Source organism: Cynocephalus volans, chromosome 8, assembly GCF_027409185.1.
Source record: "Cynocephalus volans isolate mCynVol1 chromosome 8, mCynVol1.pri, whole genome shotgun sequence".
NCBI lineage: Eukaryota > Metazoa > Chordata > Mammalia > Dermoptera > Cynocephalidae > Cynocephalus > Cynocephalus volans.
The window spans coordinates 22,152,158-22,176,223 of NC_084467.1; the positions used below are offsets into that span (position 1 = coordinate 22,152,158).

General features: G+C 46.0%; 1 protein-coding gene across 2 annotated transcripts; it reads right to left on the minus strand.

Annotated features, from left to right (window-relative positions):
• Positions 1-221: 221 nt before the first annotated feature.
• PTAFR (platelet activating factor receptor) lies at positions 222-22,203 on the minus strand. Of its 2 annotated transcripts, none has more exons than XM_063106208.1 (2): positions 22,119-22,203; positions 222-2,321 (listed from the first exon to the last, which is right to left on the minus strand). In XM_063106208.1, exon 2 carries the CDS (start codon positions 2,303-2,305, stop codon positions 1,247-1,249), a length of 1,059 nt encoding a protein of 352 aa, XP_062962278.1. In that variant the 5' UTR covers positions 2,306-2,321; positions 22,119-22,203; the 3' UTR covers positions 222-1,246. The 2 variants fall into 2 exon arrangements, with proteins under 2 accessions (XP_062962278.1, XP_062962277.1); XM_063106207.1 differs by having other exon boundaries at positions 22,143-22,190.
• Positions 22,204-24,066: the final 1,863 nt, after the last annotated feature.

Genomic DNA, 24,066 nt, shown 5'->3' on the forward strand with positions numbered 1-24,066 from the left:
TCCTGCCCACAGCTGCCATCCCAGACCCAAGCAGGTTACTGGCCCACTGAGAAGCATTTATCAAAATCAGCCATCCAGAGCTTGCCCCATAGACAGGAAACAAGAACCTCAACTTCATGTGGAAACTGGCTAGAAGGAAGCAAGTTTCTCAGAAAGAGCACAGGACTCTGAAAACCAGGCTCCTCCAAGCCCCTGAGTCTGAGGCTGCAGGTTCACACTGCAAGTACTTGTCACAGGGTGAGAGGGGAGGCTCATTTGAACATACTTCCCAAAAAATCACAAGCAGGCTTCTAGAGGTCCTCAAGACAAGCTGACACCTCCCACTTTCCAGAAGCTGGGCTAAGAGGGGCCTCCCAGAGAGTGCAGTGGAAGAGAACTGACAGGCTCCTTCCACCAAGAGGCCTCCGGCCCTTCCCAGTCCAAGTGCCTGTTCCCACGGAAGCCTCTGGACATGGAGGTGCCCTGTCCTAGATGGCCCCAATTTTGCTTTGAGGGGCCTTTGCCCACCCACACTGGGTGGCTGCCCCACAGAAGGTACTTAATCAGGGTCTGTTGTTGAGACAGAAAGATGAATGGGGTGGTCATCTCCCTCCCACTCCCCCAGAGCTGACCCAGGCCGGAGGTGAGGCCTGTGCAGAGAGACCCATCTGCTCCAGGAAACAAGCTCCCATCCTAGCTTTTGCTCTGTTCATGTATCTTTTCTGGTCACCATTCAGGTCAGGTTGCTAGTTCCACTGAACTTCCCCTGAGAATTGTCACAAAGACTTCGTGCCTGTGGGTGGCAAGAGGATGGCAACATTCTATCTCAGAAGTCTGCCCCAAAGATACTGCCACACAGCCAGGGCGTGTCATTTTCCCCAAACCCATTCTCTGTCCTTAGCGCTTGGGAATGGTTGCCCAAAGCTTTAGGCTGGTACACAAGTGGGGTAAACTGGGAGGCTCAAAGTCTGCACTTGACCCTGATATTCCTCTCAGCCCCTTCAGACTCAGGGGCTCAGGATGAAGTCACGAGCCAAGGTTACTCCAGTACATGTCCAAAGGTGGGTGAAGGGGCTCAGTGAAGCTCTGGATTTTCTCGCAGTCCAGTTCAGCCATCATCCCTGCCTGGGTGAGGTAGTCTCCATCCCTAATGGGCCACCAGTGTCCAAGGAGGAGGTGCCCAGGCCACAGCAGATCCCTTCTTCCCCAGCTCAGTCCATGATGTCCATGGCGGAGAAGACTTTGAGCCTAGCCCCAACAAGAGGGATCAATCTTTGAGAGAATTGGCAGGGATCTGGTTGAGTTGCACGACCACTTCGGTTCCCGTCTCCGTGGTGGCCCGGGAGCATTTCCGGCTGCTGCGCAAGCTGTAGAACTTTTCAGTGAGGTGCTTGCGGAACTTCTTGGTGAGGAAACAGTAGATGACGGGGTCCAAGACACAATTGGTGCTAAGGAGGCAGAGGGTGATCTGATGAGCATCATTAATAGCCTGGTGGAAGTGACTGTTCTGGAAGCCCAGCTCCGCCAGGGTCCAGGGCAACTGCACCATGTGGTGGGGCACAAAGCAGATGACAAATACCGCCAAGACCGTGCAGACCATCCACAGTGCCCGGCGCTTGACTTCAGCATTGCGGAGCTGCCGCGCCGGCTGCATGAGCAGCGTGCGGATGACGACCAGGTTGCAGAAGAGGATGATGAGAAAGACGAGGAAGAAGCTAAACACAATGAAGATATGGATGATGAGGACCGGCACGCTGCCCTTCTCGTAATGTTCAAAGCAGCGGGTGATGTTGCTTGAGCCAGCCTTGTTGGGCACTGTGTTGGTGGAGTCCATGACAAGGAAGTAGGATGCAGCAGCCACAATGGCCACCCAGATGACCAGGGACAAACAGATGCCACGCTTGCGGGTGGTGGCCTGAGCAGTCTTGATGGGCCGAGTTACCGCCTGGAAGCGGTTATAAGTGATGACGCCCAGGAAGGCCACGGAGCAGTAGGTGTTGATGAAGAAGAGGCAACCAGCCAGATTGCATAGGAATTTGGGAAGAATCCAGTTGCCCTGGTTGTAGTAGTAGAGAATCCACAGCGGCAGAGTGATCAGGAAGAGCAGGTCCGCCATGGTGAGGTTCACCATGAAGATCTTTATCTCGTTGAGTTTCTTAGAAGGGTACAGGTGGACAAAGACCCACAGCACATAGCCATTGGCAATGACCCCCAGCACAAAGATGACGCTGTAAACAATTGGGAAGAGCGTGTATCGGAACACAGAGTCCACATAGGAAGAATCACTTGGCTCCATCGTTGTGGGCTGGAAGGGACAGCTGGTCATAGGGTCCTGGCTGTACCTGGAAGAACACACAGTAATTTTGTTTAATAAAGGGCGGAGAAGGGACTATGCTATTTAATCAATTCCAAGACTCCCTGATAAGTTTTGAATAATGATGTCCCTCCAAAATTCATATTTTGAAAAACAGTATTAAGAGGTGTGGACTTCGGGAGGGGATTAAGTCATGAGGGCAGCATGGGATTAGCACACTTATAAAAGGACGTGAGGTGGAAGGGAGCACTCTCTCTTCCCCTTTTTGCCTTTCCATCCTTCCACCATGTGAGGACAGATCGTTCAAGGCACCATCTTGGAAGCAGATACCGGGCTTCACCAGGCACCGAATCTGCAGGGGTCCTGATCTTGAACTTCCAGCCTCAGAACCATGAGAAATAAATTTCTGTTCTTTATAAATTATCCAGTCTCAGGAAATTTGTTATAGCAGCACTAATGGACTGGGACACTCCCATTTTGTACATTTTTAAAACTCTAAGATTGGTGGCATCTTCCAATTAACTGGCAGTGTTTTCTTTCTACCTGAAATAATGACGTGTTTTTACAATGAATAGCATTTGCGATTCAACGGAATCAACAGTAGTTCGGTTTCTTTTCTTTTATTCTATTTTTAAATATAATTTTTCTTCTTTGGCTTATTTTGATTTAAAATCTTAGAAAATCTATTTCTAGTGATAAAATATATAAAATTCATATTGTAAAATTTGCAATTTTTCTGATAAAATTTGAATATATTTCTATTGATAGCATTTAAAGTAAAAATGTTGATGGTAAAGTATTTTATATTAAGAAATAATTTATGTACTCATGAAAAGATTGGAAAGTACAGAGAAGTGTAATATTAGGATTACCCAGAGAATGAAATACTAGCCAGCCATCAGAAAGAATGAGTTAGCTCTGATTGTCCTGACAGGGAAAGCAATCCCTGGAGAATATTGTTAAGTAAAAACAAAATCAAACGAAAAAGTTACAGAAAATGTTTGGTATGACCCCTTTATATGTGTGTGTATGCATAGAAAAAGATCTAGAAGGATACACATTATACAGTTGACGGTATAGTAAGTAGCCTCTGGGAATGTGAGGTGGGTTTAGTGGGAAGTTTATTTACTTTATACTTTGAACTTTTTAGGAGCATTTATTATCTTAATAATTTAAAGTTTTTCAACACAATTTAAGAAGAGTATAAAGTAGAGAAACCCAGTAGACAAACTTTAACCAAGTGATAAAAATGAACATCACCACTGATAAATACAACATCATGTACCCCTGATACGACGTACTGAAAAGGACATGACATCCCTTTTGTGGTATTTGTGCCAAAAAATGCATGACCTCAATTTAACCATGAAAAAACATCAGACAAACCCAAATTGTGAGACATTCTACAAAATGACTGGCCAGTACTCATCAAAAGTGTCAAGATCATGCAAGACAATGAAAGACTGAGGAACTGTCATAGGTCAGAGGAGACTAAGGAGACATATGACAACTAAACGCACTGTGAGATACTGGATTGTATCCTGGAACCGAAAAAGGTCACTAGGGGAAAAACTGGCAAAGTTCAAATAAGGTCTATAATTTAATTAATAAACTACCGTTCATTTCCTGGTTTTAGTCATTGTATTATGGTTCTGTAAGTGGTTAACATTAAGGAAAGTTGGGTGAAGGGCAAACAACGAACTCTACTATTTTGCGACTTTTTTGAAGGCCTGAAGTTATTTCAAAACAAAAAAAAATTGTTTTAAGTATATTGTAGAAGATTAAAGCTATCCATATTCCCACTACCCAAGGTCTGGTCCGTATTCAGCAGATCTACGCACTATCCACACTGTCCACCTGAACCAGTTTCTCCCTCCCCTCCTGTTCCTGCTCTCAAAAGCTCCCAGAAGCCCCTCTGATGTTTGTATTGCAGTGGGCGAGGTTCAGGGAAGCAGCAGGGGGTGGGGAGGCGGGGAGGAAGAGGGTCAAAAACTCATCTTGGGTGAAATGAGGCCGGAGGCTCATTATAAATCATAATATATTGAAGAGAGCACAGAATTGGGAGTGACAAGCAAGGAAGGCAATTAGCACTTAAAGCACCTCTTTTGGAGCCAGGCACTCTGCTAGGTGCTTCCACAAGCACTACTTCATTTGAGTCTCACAAATATCCTTTGAGATAGGAAATATAATCCTCATTTTATAGAACAGGAAACTAAGTGCAGGGTGGTTATGTGACTTGCACAAGGTCACACAGCTATTGAGAAATGGAGCCAGGATCTCAAATCCAGCTCTGTGTTCATTTGTTCTTTCACATATTCATCCAACAAATATTTCTGAGCACAAACTGCATGGCAGGTACACCGCCAAGCACGGGATATACAGGGTGGACTCTGAACACTGATCGAAGGGAGCCTGCTCTCTGGGATCTTACTTACAGCCTCATGGGGGAGATGGACAAAAACAATTTTAACAAACACAGTTGCTATACAAAGAAAATGGGGTGCTGATATGGAGAACCAAAGAGATCTACTTAGAAAAGAGGTGACATTTCAGTTGAGGACTGAAGGAGGAACAAGGGAACATTCCAGGCAGAGGCATCTGCCTGGGTCCAGGACTGAGGCAGAAAAGAGCATGGTAGTTTCCAGGAACTGAAAGAAGGCTGCCAGATGGCCTTGGGCCTGACCTCCAGCTGACACTCCACCCTCATCTTGTGTCACCTTCCCAGCAGGCTCAGCCAGAATGGACTTCCTGGGCTGGTCTTCAAACCTGTCCAGACATTTCCTGCCTAGGAGCTTCTGTAATACCTATCCTGGTGCCTTGAATGCTCTTCCCTACCCACACCCCACCTTCACTTGGCCAGTCCAACTCATGAGGTTTCACCTGGCCAGTCCAACTCATGAGATTCAGACCTCAGCTGAATTTCACTTCTTCAGGGAAGTCTTCGCTGGCTCCAGGGCTAGGCCAGCTGCTGCTCCTTCACTTCAAAGCCCCCTGTACTTCGTAAATCTAGCACAGTTGTAATCATACTGGTATTTATGTGATTATTTAATGCTCCCTCACTTGACTGTGAGCACCAGGTGGGCAAGGACCTTGTCTGTCTGTTCGACCCTGTATTCCCAGCACCAGGAATGAATAAATGAAGGAATGGGTAATAAGCCTTATTAACTACACCCATCCCTTCAGAAGCCCCCAGCAGTGAAAACACTTTAAGAAGCCTAAAGATACTTACAGCTGTGTTTAAAGAAACAAATGACTCTACCTGGAATTTTGTTGACTGATAACATTTTTGTGTTTTGCTCCACGCATTTAGTGTGGTGGTTGTTTATCTATGTTAAATTAAATAAATGTAGGTTTCATAATTCCCAATAAATCATATGATCCCTGTAAAAACAGAAACTCATTCTCAAGTCACACTGTGAATTACATAGTTGATTGGAGGACACATTTTATGCAGTTTCCCCAACAGCAAAATTGCTAGCTTCTACTCTGCTGGGAACTTTTCCATTCCTAAAGGTAGTCCTGCATCTGATCCCAAAGCTCTAGGACAATAGTTCCAAAACGTTGTCCATAGAATTGTGGAGAGGACTATTTTCATAATAATATCAAGACATTATTTTCCATTTTCACTGTGTTGACATTTGAACTAATGGGGCAAAAGCATTGGTGAGCAAAACAGCTGGCTCCTCAGCACAAATGAAGGCAGCAGTGCAAAACTGTAGCAGGAGTCACCGTATTCTTCACAAAGACTCACAGTGTAAAAAAATAAAATTAAAGTAAAAAGCCAATTTCACTTTTAAATGTCTTTGATAAAGCAAGGAAATTATTAATTTTATTAAGTATCGAGGATACATCTTTTAAATATTCTGAGTGTAAAATAGGAAATATACATGAAACAGTTCTGCTGCAAACCAAAGTACAATGGTCATCTTCAGGAAAAGCACTTATGAGATTGAGTTGTGACCTGAACTTTTTCATAGGTCACCATCAGAACAAAATGACAAACTATGGTTTTTCAGACTTGGGTATCTGGCAAACATTTTCTCAAATATAAAAGAAGGAGGTTTCCAGTCAAGATGGCAGAATAGATGGTCCCCAGTGTCACTCTTTCCCACAAATCAACTAATTTACAACTATTAAAAAGCAACAACAGGGCCGGCCCGTGGCTCACTCGGGAGAGTGCGGTGCTGATAACACCAAGGCCCCAGGTTCGGATCCCATATACGGATGGCCGGTTCGCTCATTGGCTGAGCGTGGTGCTGACACCAAGTCAAGGGTTAAGATCCCCTTACCAGTCATCTTTTGGAAAAAAAAAAAAAAAAAAGCAACAACAGCCAAGCTGGGGCTGCTAGAGCTCAGGGGAAGGGGAGGAGAGACCTATGGAGTTCATGAAGGCAGGAGTTCATGAAGATGAGAGAAAGAAAGAACTGCTCTAGACATTTTGAATTCCAGATGCTTCCAGGCTGGAGCTGCTGAGCACATGGAGCAGGAGCCAGCACAAGCTGCAACTGTGCCCTTCCTATGAAGTTTCTTGGTGGCAGCAGTGGAGAAGAGGGCCTTGGTGGCCCCCAGGCCAGCAAGACCACTAACAGGGTTCCTGTGGACCCACATAGGAGCAAGGAGCCACAACAGCTGAAAAAAGGAACAACTCAGAGACAGGTGAGTCATCACAAGGGACCAGCTCATGGCCTGTCCCATGAGAAGTGTTTGCAGTATGGGCGGTGGGGCAGATGGGCCCACTGGGGGAACACTGGAGCACAGCATGGACAGCTGATCTGCCATCCAATCAGCCCAGGACCACTTAGTGGGACAGATCAGGAATACAGATCTGCAGGGGGTGCAGTTTGCTGAAAAGTCTCCGGCCTGGACCAGAGTTACCACACAACCCAGTTGTACTGGAACTCAACAAGACCTAGAAGTAAATACAAGGTCAACAATTAAAACCTGAGCTGCAAAAAAAGCCTTCCTGAGGGAATCAGCAGCAAAGCAGCAATTTAGCTCAACCACAGAGCTCAAGTGCTGGTCCCCACAGGAAGTTCTTCCATTTTAGAAGTAAGAAAAGGGCCGAGCCTGTGGCGCACTCGGGAGGGTGCTGCGCTGGGAGCGCGGCGACGCTCCCAGCGGCCGCGGGTTCGGATCCTATATAGGAATGGCCGGTACACTCACTGGCTGAGTACCGGTCACGAAAAAGAAAAAAAAAAAAAAAAAGAAGTAAGAAAAGGACAACAAATTAGTTCCAGTGCAGAGTTTAAGTGGTAGGAACAGCAAATAATCCAACAGAACTGAAAGAAAAAACAAAGTACCCACAACCAGAGACAAAGTTTGATATTAACTAGTAAAAGTCTCACATCACCAAAGAATACCTATAAAACCTAAAAGAACCAGGAGCCCCCTGGGCTCCCAAGCCAGGGAGCAGGGAGGGACAGGGGCCTCAGCCATGCCCCCCGACACCTGCAACAAGCCCAGTGATGACCACCAAGCTGCCACAGGAAGCACACTGGGCTCCTGAGCCAGGGTAGTGGGGAGCCAAGGGCCTCAGCCATGCCCCAAACACACCCGCAACCAGCCCAGCAACAACCACCGAGCCACTGCTGGAAGCCCCCTGGTCTCCCAAACTGGGGCAGTGGGGGGCCAAGGGCTTCAGCCATTCCCCCCTGACATCTGCATCCAGGCAAGTAATGACTGAGCCACCGCTGGAAGCCCCCTTGTCTTCCTTGCAGGAATGAGCAGGGTGCCACAGGCCTCAACCACACATACCCCTTCCTCCTTCTCCCACCCTATTTCCTTCACCCTTCCCCTCTCCCCCTCCCCCCCGACTGCTCCACCACCACATCTTAGAATGTAAAAAAACAATAATATTAATAAACTTAAAAAAAAAAAAATATATATATATATATATATATATATTAAAGTGAAGTGAACCTGTCACTTCAAGGAAAACAAATAATGGGATTTGTTGCCAATGATAAAATTTGAACTTTCAAGAGAAAATTACAATTTTTGGAAAACTTGTATCTGCACACATGAGCTTGACAGCTTTCTAAGACTCAAAAAGATTTTCTGGTGAGATGGTGGATATTAATGAATGCAATTTTTGATATTGTATAGTGAAAGATCAACATTTAGACGACCTGCGTAATTCAGTGAACCAAAATTTTCCAAATGATCAAGGCATGATGTTTCAAAATTAGGCACAGGTAAAAGATCCATTTAAATGGCAAGGTAGACCAATACATTGCAGTATAAGAGGTTGTTATAAAAAGTTCATTGATATGATTTAGGTTCTATATTGCAACCAGCCTTCAAGAAACTACCATTGTGGATCTTTGATGTAGTATCAAAGAAGAACATCACCAGTTCTCTGAAGACACCATTAAAGCATCCCTCCTTTTACAAGTACATATCTGTGTGAAGGCCGAGTTCCTTCATATATATACTTCAACCAATTCAACATATCACGAAGGTTGCATGCAGAAGCAGATAGGAGAATCCTGTTGTCTTCCATTAAGCCCAACATTAAAGAGATTTGTAAAAAAATGTAAATCAATGCCACTCCCTAAATTGTTTATATTTTGGAAAATCTAGTCATAATTCACTAAAAATATGTTATTTATGTTCACATGGAAGAAGTTTATTTGGGGGGTTTTAATATAAAAACAAAATTTTTTAGAATGTCTTAGTAAATACTGATAGATATAATCCATGTGAATAAAAGTTCCTTGGGGCCCTCAATAATTTTTAAGGATATAAAGGGATCCTGAGAGCAGAAGATTTGAATATGGCTGACCCACAGTCTCAGCCCCGTCCTTTCCTTTGAGCCTAAGATGCCCACTACATCTGGGACTGGCCTTGTTTCTCTCTCATGCTGGCTCTCATGCCGTGGGGGACCCTGTTCCTGAGGCTAGGGGGCACATCTGGCCTAGCCTTGCCTGCAAGAGGCAGAGGACTGGGGATTGCCCACAGCTAGACAGGGCATGTTGCTCATGCTGGGTCTTTGGGGAAGTCATGTCCCTACCCACCGCCCACACAGGAAGTGCCTTCCTCTTCTTGGGTTTGGGCTGTAGTTCAGTGGGGCGAGGGCAACTCTCCTCCAGAAACCCAGGATATCTTGGGCCCTGCTGCCTGCACCATGCCTGCCCAGGCCTGTTGAGAAAGTCTTTCCACCCAGGCCAGGACTAGAGTGAGACAAGAGAGGTACTCACTGGGCGCAAAATTTAAGGAGGCACCAAAACTTTAGCAATCCATATAAATAATGTTTTACTGCTATATTTTTAAAAATTAAAAGAAGCATTACTGATTCTTCCTTCTGCCTCAGGCTCTCATATGGCTCTGCCTAGCACCATTATGATCCTATCTTCATTTAAAGTGTTGATGTTTGTTCATTTTGGATTTTTTTTATATTAATTTTGATTCTTAAAAAAAAAATCTTCTCACCAGGTGAACGAGATACGCACACAGCTTAGTCCAATTCTCCCATTTATGCCTTCATTGGACAAGCACTCACAGCTCCAGGACCTGAGTGGAGTCCTGAGGACTCAGAGAACAGACCAGTCCCTGCCCTTGAGCGGCTCACAGACCATTTTGCAAGAGAGAGATTCAGAAACAGACAAGTGATAAGTGCTCTGATGACAGAGGTACCAGGTATAATGGGAATTCCGAGAAGCTGCCCCTAGCCCAGATTTGAGGGTGAGGAATGACCTCCTGCCTATGTTGAGTCAACCTGAGGAAGCAACGGGACAGGAATTGCAGGCGGAGGGGACGGCATGTGCGGAGGCCTGGGAGCACAGCAGACGCTGCGCCTTGTTCTGAGGAAACTTGAGACATTCGGTTTGGCTGAGACTCAAAGTCTAAGGGGGGTGAAGAGAGACAGGGCTACAAAAGTAAGCATCAGTCAACTCAAGAAGTGTCTTGAATGTCAGGCTAAAAAGCTTGTGCTTGATTCTGTAGAAAATGGGGACTTACTGAAGGTTGGTGAGCACGGAAGGGACAAGGTTAGATCTGAGTTTAGGGAAGGTGGCTTCGACTGCTGTGTACAGAATGAACTGGAGGGGCTGTGGACCAGAGGTGGGAAACCGCAGAGACAACTGTAATCATCTGGGGGCTGAAGGAGGCTTGGACCATGGCAGAGTGGATGCAAGGAAATGGGTGGTTGTGAGTTATTCAGGGGATCAGATGAACAGAACTTGGTGATGGATGGGATGCTGGCTGGGAAAAAACAAGAAATCGAAGACGACTGCCAGGTTTCTGGGCCAGATGACTGGGGCTGTGGTAGTGTCTGTCTTCATTGAGATGACACTACAGAGGAACTGGGTGGGGGTGGGGAAGATGAATTCAGTTGAGGATATATCACATTTGAGGCTTGCAAAGCATTCAGGCGGATACAAGTTTAAACCCTGAAGAGCCCGACATCAAAGAAGTCAGAGGAGGAGGAGAAACCTAGGAAGGAGGTGGAAACAGAGAAGTAGGAGGGGAACCGGGAGAGTGCTGTGCTGGAGGCCTAAGAGGACACAGCTTCAGGAGCATGGGAGCACGTGGCCAAGTGTGGGAAAAGCCACAGGGAGCTCGATGACAATGCAGACAGGAAAGCGAACATTGGATGTGGCAACATGGAAATCCATCTCACGTGATCAGAGGGAGCCCAGTTTCTGAGGCATGAGTTGAGGAGTGAGTGAGAGGCAAGGAAGGGGAATGTCAAATTCTCAATCAAGAAGTCTGGGTGATCAACCAAAGGCTGTGTGTGGACCTGACTCAAATAGAACAACTGTAAAAAGTATTTTTGAGTCAAGTGGAAAAACTCGAACACAGACTAAGTATTAAATGGTATTGAGAAATTAATGTTAGGGCTATGGGTCCTGAGGCTTGGAGCTGGGGACTGATCCCTCCTCCCACAACCAGGCAAGGAGCACAGTAAAAACACCACTTCCACATGGGTGGCCCACCACAGCCACCACAATAGCCATGGCTGCCGCAACAGTGGCTAGATGCCACAACCACCATAAAGGTGGCCCGCCAGCCACTGGAGTGCATTGACACAAGCAGAGTCACCAGCAGAGACCAAAGAAAAGAAGAGGATGTCTCTCTCCACAAAGCCCATTCCAGAGTGACAGAAGAAGCATCTGCTCTATGATAATACTGGGGGACCTGATCACACCTCTCAGCATTGGACAGATCATCTCGGCAACAAATCAAGAGTAACCATTACTCTTTCAGAAGGAGAGAAGAAATCTAGGGTTATCAGAGGGGGGAGGGGGGAGGGGGAGGGGGATAGGGAGAGATTGGACAAGGAGCGTAAAGAATAAGTATGATTTGTAATAATATATATATGCTAATAATATTGATTTGATCAACATACGTCAACATTGAACCTCCAAAACATGTAAAATCATTATGATTCAATTAAAAAAAAAAGAAATTAATGTTAGGGCTGGCTAGTTAGCTCATGGTGCTGATAACACCAAGGTCCAGGAATCAATCCCTGTATTGCTTAGCTGCCAAGAAAAAAAAAAAAGAAAGAAATTAATGTTAATTTTGTTAGTTATGATAATGATATTGTGGTCATATTTTTCAATTCCTTATCTATTAGATACACATACTTAAGTGTTTATAAATGAAATTATACAAGATCTGGAATTTGTTTTAAAATATTCCCAGAAGGGCCGGCCCTGTGGCTCACTCGGGAGAGTAAGTTGCCGAGGCCGCAGGTTCGGATCCTATATAGGGATGGCCGGTGCGCTCACTGGCTGAGTGTGGTGCAGACAACACCAAGCCGAGGGTTGCGATCCCCTTACTGGTCCAAAAAAAAAAAAAAAAAAGAGGATTCCTGGAAAACTGCGACTACATGCTAATTTACACCTCAAAGTCAGCTTCCTGGGAACCCAACCCAGGAGAATATATACTCAGGAAACCCCTCTGACTCCCCACCCCTGCAGTCTACACAGCCCCCACAAGAGGCCCAGCAGAGGTAGGCCTCTTCCTTCCAGATACAGGACCAGAATGTGGAGTCCTGGGTAGAACCCCCGCTTAGCCCAAAGCCTTTGCCCTTGGTGCATCCAGTACCCAACATCCGGGCTCTTCCTACTTCTCTGCCATCTGTCCAATCCCTGCTCCCCCTGTGACTCCCACTCTCTTGGCCCTCATCCCAAATTTGAAATCACCCAAAATGTAACTAGCTAAGTCTCCACTGGGCCCTGGCTTACACCTCCACAACTGTACTGATGATGTTTCCTTTTCCTAGAACATTCTTCCCTCCTTCTCATTGCTGGGTAACTACCAGACATCCTTTAAGATTGCTCAGGTCTCATTTCCTCCAGGTACTTTTTCCTAAGCCTCCTCGCCTCCTGCGCACCCTGCCCCCATCCCCAGGCCTAGCTAAGTGTCCATCCTTTGGGCTTTCATAGCTCACAGCTTTTTATCCCACTGAAATTGCCTGTATGTGTCCTCTCTGCCCTCCAGGAGCAGAGGCCATGTTCATTCATTCACCTCACAGTTATTGACTTCCTACTGGGTGCCGGGCACTACGCTGGGGATACTGCAGAAACCAAACAGACAAGGTTCCTGATCTCAAGGAGCTCGCACCCTAGTTGAAACAGTCAAAAATAATCAGAGAGATAACTGTACAAAGATAATTTCAAATTGTGATGAATTCAATAAAGGAAATAAAAATTAGTAACACGAGGATTGGGTAGAGAGTTGCTTTAAACAAAGTGGTCAGGGAAGGCTTCTTGGAAAAGGGACATATAAACAAAACCAGAGGCAGATTTACCACAAAGACAATGAACCTTAAGTTTCAAGGCCCCCTCCTAGGCCCTGTGAATTCATAATTTGTTATCTTTTCTTCAAAGAGAGCCCCCCAAATTGTGTAAGCTTTAGGGACCTGCAAAACCTGTATCTTCCCCTGGCTAAAATCTAAAAAGTGAGAAGGAACAAGTCAGAAGAAGAGCTAGAAGAAGAATATTCCAGGCAAAGGGTATTGTATGCAAAGGGCCTGTGGTAGAAATAAGTTCACCATGATAGGAAGTAAGAAAAAGTTTGTCATGTTCAAGGAACTGAAAGTTCAGTGTGTCCCTAGGGGAGTGAGAAATGGGAAGAGTGGGATGTGATCAGAGAGCACCAGGCCCCAGATGGCTCCTAAGCCACAGCAAGGAGTTTGGATTGTATTCTATAATTCATACCCACACAATGATGTCTGGGCAGTGCTGTGCCTCAGCACACGTCAGCTACATACTTGCCTGATCTAACACCTTCCATGGCGCCCCATTGCAGGATCAAATCCCACCTCATCTCTCGCCATTGCCTTCTACTCACCCCTTTACTCAAGCCACACTGGGCTTCTTGCTGCTTTCCTAAAAACTCCATTCCCTCAACCCTCTGTGCCTTTACACATGCTGTGGCCCCTACTGAGAGTGCCTTCTGCCTATGGTTTTACTTAGAAAAATCTTACTCACCTCTTAAGATCTAATCTGAAGAGTGCTTCCCTTGGGATGACTTCCCACAGAATGAGTTGCCTCCTTCTCTGGGTCACCGTGGCACTGGGCACATTCCTCAGTATAGCACCTGACACAATATGTTTAAAGTATTGATTTCTATGGTGATTTTTCTCACCAGGGTGGGAGCTTCTGAGGGCAGCAGGGACTAGACCTTTTTTATCTCCTTACTCCCAGTGTTAGGCACTGGGGAATGAATGAATAAATGAATGAATGACTAAGCCCCTGACAAATATCTTACAATCCTAACAATGAATGGTTCCAAAGATAAGCATGAAAAGTGGCTGGAACAGGATCTGAGCCACAAAGACGAGGCCTTCCTCTCCTCACTGGCCCAGCTGCCTGGACCCAGGGGAGAGGACTATGGGTATGACCCACATACTGGCTCTCTCACCAGCTCTGGACAGAGCCTCCAGCTAATGCCAACAAAGCTTTCAACAGCTCAGGAAAAAGATGAGCATTTGGAGAGAGAAGGAGGAAGAGGCTCAGACCACTGAGCTTAACACACAGGCATAGTTCCCTGATGGAACAAGGCTGGGCAGCTGGCCCACGCATAACACTCAGCTGGTATGGGGTAAGGAGGCCACAAACATTCATGGAGATAGAAGAATTCTGCTATCTGGATCCCCCAACCTCTGCCCTGCACATTGTTCAACCCCCATTACCACTGGAAACATTCCCAGCCCCTAGGGAACCTGGAGAAGGGGTTTCCATCCATAGCAGGACAGTCAGAGGGAAGGGACCATCGGGAGCTGGTCACAAAGGAGTATGTGCTAGTTAATATCCCAGTGCAGACTATGGGTCAGGAAGTTGGGTTCACCAGTCAGAGCAGCCCCTAACACCTGTGGGGCCAGTTGAGGTCAAGAGCACCTAAATATTTATAAGCTATAATTTAGGTACATCCAAGTTCATCGACATCCCCTGTACCAGCAGCTCCTTGCAGCCCCACAGGCCTGAGGGTGCTTTTACCAATAGAGCATGGGCTTGAAGTGGCAGGCACAGGAGGGACATAGGTTCCCGGTGGGCACACCTTCTTGGATCCAACTACTCCTTGCTCTGTGGCTGGAGGGGAGTGCTGGACACCATTTATTAGCTAAATATACAGATACTTCTTACCCGTGATATTTCCTCCTCGAATCAGCTTCATGAGGTGGGTTTTACAAGATGCCAATTTTTCCAGGGAAGAAAGTGAGGTTAGGGAGGAAAACAGACTCGTCCACATAGCTGGAAACTGGCAGACTTAGGATTTTGAGCTCCAAGGCCGATCCTGACTCTTGTAGGCCAAGCTGTGGTCCCTGATGGAAGCAAACCACTCCTTGGCCAACTCATGGGACTGTCCTCCGGCCTGAGAACAGAAACTCCAGATGCTGCAAGGCCCCAGACAGAGATGCTTTTGACCTGGAGCCCTGCTTTTACTTTTGCTCTCCAATGTCAGGAAGGGCAGGACAGATTCTTTTCTGTGTCCATCTGACAGGTGCCTGGCAGCACTAGAGCTGGGATCAAATCCTGGTTCAACCATTTAACTCACTCTGTGACTCCAAGTCTCTGTTTCCTCACTGGTAAAATGAAGATTAAAAATGGGCTTCAGTGGGGCTGGCTGGGTTAGCTCAGTTGATTTGAGAGCTGTGTTACAACACCAAGGTCAGGAGTTTAGATCCCTGTACCAGCCAGCCACCAAAAAAAAAGGGGGGGAGGGGGGCTTAAGAGAAAAGGAAATTAAGAAAATAAGCCCATTTACAATAGCATCCAAAAGAATAAAATACTTAGGAATAAACTTAACGAAGGAAGCAAAAGACTTGTACACTAAAAACTACAAAACATTGCTGAAAGAAATTAAAGATGACATAAACAAATGGGTAGATATCCTGAGTTCGTGGGTTAGAAGACTTAATATTTTTTAAATGTCCATACTACCCAAAGTGATCTACAGAGTCAATTCAATTCCTATCAAAATCCCAATGTCATTTTTTACAAAAATAGAAAAAAAATTCTAAAATTCAAAAGGCGTCTCAAAGGACACCAAATAACCAAAAAAACTGGGAAAGAACAAAGCTGGAGGCGTCATACTTCCAGATTTTTTATTATTTTTTTCTTTTTTTGTGACCGGTAAGAGGATCGTAATCCTTGGGGTGGTGTCATCTGCACTGCGCTCAGCCAGTGAGCGAAACAGCCATCCCTATATAGGATCCAAAACTGCGGCCTCAGCGCACCCAGCGCCTCTGTGCTCCCAGAGCCGCACTCTCTCGAGTGAGCCACGGGGCCGGCCCATACTTCCAGATTTCAAAACATATTGCAAAGCTACAGTGAAACAGTATGGTACTGGCATAAAGACAGATGTATAGATCAGTGGAACAAAATAAGAGCCCGGAAATAAACCCTCATGTATCTGGCCACAGAGAATCTTTGACAAAGATGCCAAAACTACATAACTGGGAAAAGACAGTCTCTTAAACAAATGGTACTGGGAAAACTGGATATCCACAGGCAAAAGAATGAAGTTTGACCTTTATCTTACACCATATACAAAAAGTAACTGAAAATGGACTAAAGACCTAAACATGAGACCTGAAACTATAAAACTCATAGAAGAAAACAGGGGAAAATCTTCATGACATTGGAATGGGTAATAATTTCTTGAATATGACATCAAAAGCACAGGCAACAAAAGCAAAAATAGACAAATGGGACTACATCGAACTTACAAACTTCCATGCAGCAAAGGAAAACAATCAACAGAGAAAAGGCAACCTATGGGATAGGACCATATATCAGAAAAGGGGTTATATTCAAAACTCCTACAACTCAGTAACAAAAAACCAAGTAACCCGATTAAAAAATGGGCAAAGGACTTGAATAGATTTTTCTCCAAGGAAGATATACAAATGACCGATAAGCAAATGAAAAGATGTTCAACATCACAAATCAGAGAAATGCAAATCAAAACCATAATGCAATATCACCTCACACCCATTAGGATGGCCACTATCAAAAACAAAAACCCAGAAAATAACAAATGTTACAAGGATGTGAGAAATTGGAACCTTTGGGCTGGTGGTATTAAAAACTGGTTCAGCTGTGTGGGAAAAAATATGGAGGGTGGGCCGGCCCGTGGCTCACTCGGGAGAGTGCGGTGCTGATAACACCAAGGCCCCGGGTTCGGATCCCATATATGGATGGCCGGTTCGCTCACTGGCTGAGCGTGGTGCTGACAACACCAAGTCAAGGGTTAAGATCCCCTTACCGGTCATCTTTAAAAAAAAAAAAAAAAAAAAAAAAATATGGAGGTTCCTCAAAAAATTAAAAATATAAACACCATATAATCCACAATCCCATTTCTGGGTATATGTCAAAAAGAATTGAAAACAAGATCTAAAAGCAAACTAAATGTCCTTTGACAGATGAATAGATAAAGAAAATGTAGTCTATACATACAATGGGACATCATTCAGCCTTAAAAAGGAAGGAAATTCTGACCTATGCTACAACACAGATGAATCTTGAAGATATTACACTAAGTGAAATAAGCCAGTCACAAAAAGAGGAATACTATATGAACCTGCTTATATGAGGTATATAAAGTAGTAAAATGCATAGAACCTAAAGTAGAATGGTAGTTGCCAGGGGCTGGGGGGCTGGGGAGAAAATGGGGAGTTGTTCAATGGATATATAGTTTCAGTCATGCAAGATGAAAAAGTTGGAGAGATCTGTTATACAACAATGTGAATGTAGTTAACATGACTGAACTGTACACTTAAAAATTGTTAAGAGGGTAGATTTATTTTTTTACCACTGTAAAAAAAACAAAAACAAAAACAAAACAATTTAATGGGTGTAAGAGGTGGCAGATTTGAAAGTACATTTTGTGTTTTAACTTGGAATCATGACTCAGCTTTATGACTTAACAGCTGTGCAACCTTTGTTAAAACTGCTTCTTTTCTCTGGGCCTCATCTGTAAAATGCAGTTAATAACACACCTCCTTTATAGGGCTTTTGTAAGCATTAAATGAAATAATGGGTGTAAGGCATTTAGAGAGGACTGTGGTTAACACACACTCTGGAGTCAGACAAACCTGGGTTCAAATCCTGCCTCTCTCACTCCCTTGCCACATAAACATGGCCAAGATTTGTAAAGAGAAATATAACTTTAACATGCGCAATTTGCTTCTGTACTAATAAAAACGAGAAAACATAATTAATGCCATTTTAAGTAAGGCAGCTTCTAAGGGAATATGCAGAGGCCAGGCAGTCAAGGCAGGCCCAGGCACGCTAAATTCCAGGAAGGGAGTAATCACCACCCAGTTCCAGGAACTGACCAGTTCCTTATCTAGAGGCCACCTGGCCACAAGGAAGATAAACGATTGGGAAATACACTATTCCTTATCGGTGTGCCAGCCCGCTAAAGCCCACCAATAAATCCAAAGGTCACCTCTGATAACCTGTAAGCAGTATACAACTCATCCTGTTGCCAAAGTCTGTCTAAAAAAACTGTATAAAAAGTGCTTGTGTTAAGAGCTCACGGTCGCTCCTGTCCAGGAGACTGAGTGACCCCAGCATGCTGGAATAAACTCCTCTTGCTTGATTGCAGCGGTCTCTGTCTTGTGGTCTTTGTGAGGTGAGCCATCCCGATGTGTGGGATTTGTGCACAGTGCGCAAGTCTTACAGATTCATCTCTCTGAGTCTCAGGTCCTTCCCCTGAAAGTAGAGCTGATGATAGTCCAGGCACACACCTATCCAGAGTGGTGTGCAAACTCAATGAAATAATGTGTGTAAACTGCTTAGCACAATTCAAGGTATTCACAATCAACAGCACTAAAAAGCTGGGTCTACAGTAAAACACGACAATCTGCTGACTAGATCAGATCAAATGTTTCTCCAGACAGCACCACCTCACTGTGGCTGTTCACATCAAGCTCACACAAGCTCTAAGCCACCTACATCCAGCTTCCAGATAGATCAGTACCCCTGCAAGCTCCTGGGAACCAGTTACAGGCTTTTTTTTTTTTTTTTGGTGTCTCGCCAGTATGGTCTTTCTACGGCAGCTGTGTTAGTTGGCAAAATGACATCAGCCAAGTCTTACCCCAGATAGGTGATTCACCTCCGGGAGCTTCTGTTTACTCATCTGCAAAATGGAGATAATACTAATGCATACCTCATAGGGTTGTTGTAAGGAGTAAATGGAAAATGCCTGGTCTACAGTGAGAACTCAGTGAATGTTGGCTATTGTTAGTCTTACTTCTCTACCCCATGCGGAGTTAGAGATGTCACCTTGTTCCCATAACACAACACATCACACTGCATCGTAAGAGCCATTGAATTCTCCCTATGTCTGGGCTGGGAACTCCCTGGGGCCAAGGCTTTTGGCATATCACCAATACCCATCACAGGGCCTCCTACACAGCAACACTCATGAAATATTTGCTAAACAGATAAATTAACCTTCCCCACTCACACACACACACACAGAGTAGCAAATCCTCAAGTATCAGCCTCAGCCACTCCCAGCTTTTAAATTCCCTGGGGCCAGTCTCAGTTTCCTCATCTATAAAATGGGAATATCAACATTGACCTCTCAAGATAGCCCTGAGGTGTAAGACAGAAAACCCTCTAAAGTGCTTGGCATATAATAGGAACTCAATAAATGAGTTACCTCCTTGTTTCTGACCTCCCCTGTTGCTTGACATTTGTCATCCTCCGAAGAGCGTCCTCATAAAGTGTTTTCAACAACATTTGTCCAAGATGTGGAAGAATTTGAGAGGCAAATTAAGCAAGTATCCTGACCTCTGGGGAATTCTGCACCAGGCACCCCACAGTTCTCAGCACACAAACTCTAGCACCATGCTGGGTACATTTATTGGTTGATGAATGGAGCTCCTGGTCCGTAGAGAGGTCAGGGACAAGAACAAGGACCCCAGAGATTTGGGTGGCCTGCATACCAGTCAGAGTTACCCAATCTTCCTTCTCACTGGGGACTGTATCCTGACCCCAGGTATGTATATTATTTTGATGAGACTCAGCCTCTGCTCAGCCAGCCTAGGAAATACCCATGGAGTTGGGGGACCTTAAACCTGGCGTGGGTGTCTCCTGACTCCCAGATTTCTAGGTGGTATCTGACTGGGTGTCACCCTCCCCCACATTGCTTCCTGGAAGTCAGCGAGGGCAGGGAGAAGGCACTTCCTCCTCTGAGCTTCCCCAGCACCGAGCACACGCCTCTTCCTTACCAGGAATCACACTGACCTCTTCCCTGCCGGAGAGCTCCTGAGTCTACTGGTGTCCTTGCAGCCAGTCCAGGGCCTGGCCCCGGGGGAGAACGTGGGGCCCAGGCCATGGAGTCACACACCCCTGAGTTGGCACCAGGCTCTGTTCTTTCCTAGCTGCATGATCTTTGGCTCTCCCAGCCTCCCTCTATCTGCAAAATGGTGATGGTAAACCACTCCTCTCAGGGTTGTTGTGAGAGCAATTTACTCAGTAACTGTGACCGCTCTTCCCCGCTGTCCTTAGAAAATGTTTGTTGAATGAATGAAGAAGCAAATGCATCAGCCATGCACCAAGCCAGCCACATCATCTTCAGCCACCCACCACCTTGAGTGAATATCTTCCCAGCTCTGAGCCTTGAGATTTTTACCTGAAAAATAAAGTGTTGCCTTATCTCAAAGTATTGTCATGAAAAGGAAGTGAGATCACTGGGGGTGACAAAGAGTTGGTAAAGACTAAAACACGCGGCAAATTGAAATGTACTTTATAAACTGTAAAGCGCCCAGCACAAATTTTTGACATGTTTCTCCCATCAGCCAGCTGAACTCAGCTCCAATCCCAAGCCCTGAGGGTCTCCCTCGGGGAGAGCCAGCTGAGTGGTGGGCCTCCCCAGACATATTCTTTTTGTTTTTTTCCTCTCGTCAGCTGGCAGGTATGGGAATCTGAACCCTTGACCTTGATGTTGTAACACTGCGCTCTAACCATCTGAGCTCACTGGCCAGCCCCACCACGTGTTCTCATTCTCACTCTCACATGCACACACACACACACGCAGAGTCTGGCTCTGGATCCCCCTTGGCTGAAGACACACAGAAGCATATCAACTCCTCAGCTGGTTTGTTGGTGATCCTGCTTCTGGGAACTGTAGGGCTGTACCAGTCGCTCCCACAAGCTGGATGTGCTCCTGGCCCTCCACTCCAGACACATGCTGATATAGGCAGAGCCCCACACAACCACAGACACACATGTACACACAAATCTACACCAGAGGCTTCTCCCCACTCTCACCATGCTGCCAAGGACCCCAAGAGTAGCTGGGCAGAGAAGTGGCTGTGCTGGGTGCCCAGCACTTGCCCTTTGGGAGCTGGCTCCACTCCCGGCCCAGGCTCACACCCCCAACACCCAGCAGGGAGGGAGTGCTCTCAGGCTCTAGCGCAGCTGTTACCTGCTCCTGGGCCCAGGCCTCCACCCAGCAGGGACCAGTATAGGAAAGGAGGGAATGCCACTAAAAAAGAGGAGTTTGCCTTCCTCATCACAGGCCTGAGGTGGGAGGGGAGGTCTCTGCTCCCCATAAAGGGACCAATGGACAGGATCCCAGCCTCTTATCACACCCCTCCTTCTACCTCAACACTGGTCAGGGGATGAAACTCAGTCCTAGAGGCACATTTTGTCATTAATGCCATAGACTGTGAATCCCTTACTCAAACCTTCATTGGCCATATGGGAAAACTGAGGTCCAGAGAAGAGAAAGGATTTACCCAAGGTGACAACAGTGTCAGGAGCAGAGCTGGGACCAGATGCTGGGCCTCTGGCTCACTGTCCATTCCCTTCCAACTACAACATAGTACTTTATCATTCATCTATTCAGTGCATATTCTAAGCACATACTATGTGCCAAACTCTGTGCTAGGAGAAAGGATAAAACAACGAGCAAAACAAATTCTTCATCCTTAAGGCATTTACAATAAGAATTACATTATCAGTATTCACAGTAAAGCATTGGCTCACCTCTGTGAGGCATTTTACAATTGACAATGCACTTTCCCATTCAGCCTCTTACTTCATCCTCCCCTCTAGCCGACAGGCCTGTATTATTATTTTTTTTTAAAGATGACCAGTAAGAGGATCTTAACCCTTGTCTTGGTGTTGTCAGCACCACACTCAGCCAGTGAGCAAACCGGTCATCCCTATATAGGATCCGAACCTGTGGCCTTGGTGTTATCAGCACCACACTCTCCCGAGTGAGCCACAGGCCGGCCCGACAGGCCTGTATTTTAATTCTCAATCTGCAAAGGAAGAAAGTCAGGCTCCTGAAAACTGCTCAAGGTCCCAGCTTGTAAGCAAGAGCTGAAACCAAAACCCTGGGTGCCCACCTCAGCCCAAGGCCATTTCTTCACCTCTGGAGCTGATTTCTTCCTCTGGCTGGGTTGTCAGTGTCTAAAGACAAGGACATCTCTCTCCTTTGCTTCCCGAGCCCGCCGCTCCCCACACCACCTCCACACACACTCCAAGCACCTGGGCCATGGCTGGGTGCTCAATCAGAGTGGGATGAAAGCTGTCTGAGAGTTTGGGGAGACAGCCTGCTGGTTCTCTCGTCCTTCACAGGTGGACAAGTGCCCGGGCAGCAAGCCGCCCCAGTTCACCAACCCCATATCTGGACCTCCTGCCAGCAAAGGACAAAGTTACAAGCCTGGGCCCTGTCCCCAGCATCTGAGACATGATGGGGAAACTGGCTGTAGGCCTGGCCCTTTGTACCAATAACCTGGTTATTTTCATCATTCCCCAGGCAAACCTAGCATTTAAGTGAGTTCCTTAGTGCCCAGCCCCATACCAGACCTTTTACCTCTCCCAACAATCCTGCTGGGGAGATGGCATTATCCTCATCAGACAATTTCAAAAAGTACACACGGAGGGACTGTAACTTGGCCAAGATCACACAGCTAGTAAAGTAGATGACATTCAGCTCCCTGAGATCTACATATCCCCCTCCCATCACCATCGTCAGTCCCAGTGAGGTCTCCGAGGTCATCTCAGCACTGCCTTGGCCTCAGACAACAAAACAGGGGTGCTGGATTCCCTGGGAAAGTTTTTTCTAAACATGAGACTCTGGGCCTGAGAAGGGTGCCAGAATAGTCCCTTAAAAACAGAACGAACCATCTGCTTTTATGCAGCCTGGGGGCGAGATCTTGGCCTCCTGAGGACATTTTCCTATGCCTCCCCCTTGCCCAGCCAGGGCTGGGACCCCCTTACCTGTAGCAGGGGCAGTAGCTGCAGGGTCTGAGAGTCTCTGTCTGGGTCCTGGCCCCAGCCCCAGCCTCTGTGCTATCTGGGCAATTGCAGAAGTGAGGAAATAGAGCATATCTTTGCCAAGTTACCCCCGGGAGGAAATACCGTCACCCTAGGGCCCCACCAACAGACAGATGCCACAGGAACCTCCAAGTTGGGCCACCCAGGCCCTGGGCACTGCACTGAGGCATCTTACAAAGCAAAGGGCAGGGTTGGGTGTGGGCAGTGGCCCAGCGCCAGAGAAGTGGAGTGAAAGAGGAAAAGCAAGGGAGAAAAAGCAAGCACATGCAAGCGGGCGTGCACCTGGGAGAGAGAGAGAGATGGAGCATGACAGTGAGGAAGAGGAGACGGGAGAAACAGAAAGAGAGAGTGAGGAAGGCGGGAGGGAATCAGGAAAAAAATGGGAGGTCAGAGGAAGAGGTGGAGGCAGAGACCAAGGGAGTTAAAAGAGAAAAAGACAGGGGCCGGCCCGTGGCTCACTCAGGAGAGTGCGGTGCTGACAACACCAAGGCCACGTTTTCGGATCCCTAAATGGGGATGGCCGGTTAGCTCACTGGCTGAGCGTGGTGATGACAACACCAAGTCAAGGGTTAAGATCCCCTTACCGGTCATCTTTAAAAAAAAAGAAAGAAAGAAAGAAAGAAAAATGGGTCGAGGAAGAAGTAGGTAATTCACAGAAGGCAAAGCTCGAATGACCAAAAACATAAAAACATGATCAACTTTTTGGTGAACCAGGAGCCCAAATTAAAAGTCATCCACCAGATTGGAAGAAATTTCAAGTCTGCTAATTGGGGAGGATGGAGGATGTAGAATGATGGAAAGTCTGATTACACTGCTGAAAAGGTGCAATTAGCTCTATAATTTTGGAACTTAATTTTGTAATGTGCACATCCTTCCTAAGTATAACCAAAAATATTAAATACATAAATAAGGATACATATATTTGTATGTTTCTGCAATGCAATCCTGTACATATACTAAAATGAACAGAGCTACATGTAATAACATGGATAATAAACAATGCTAAAATAAAAG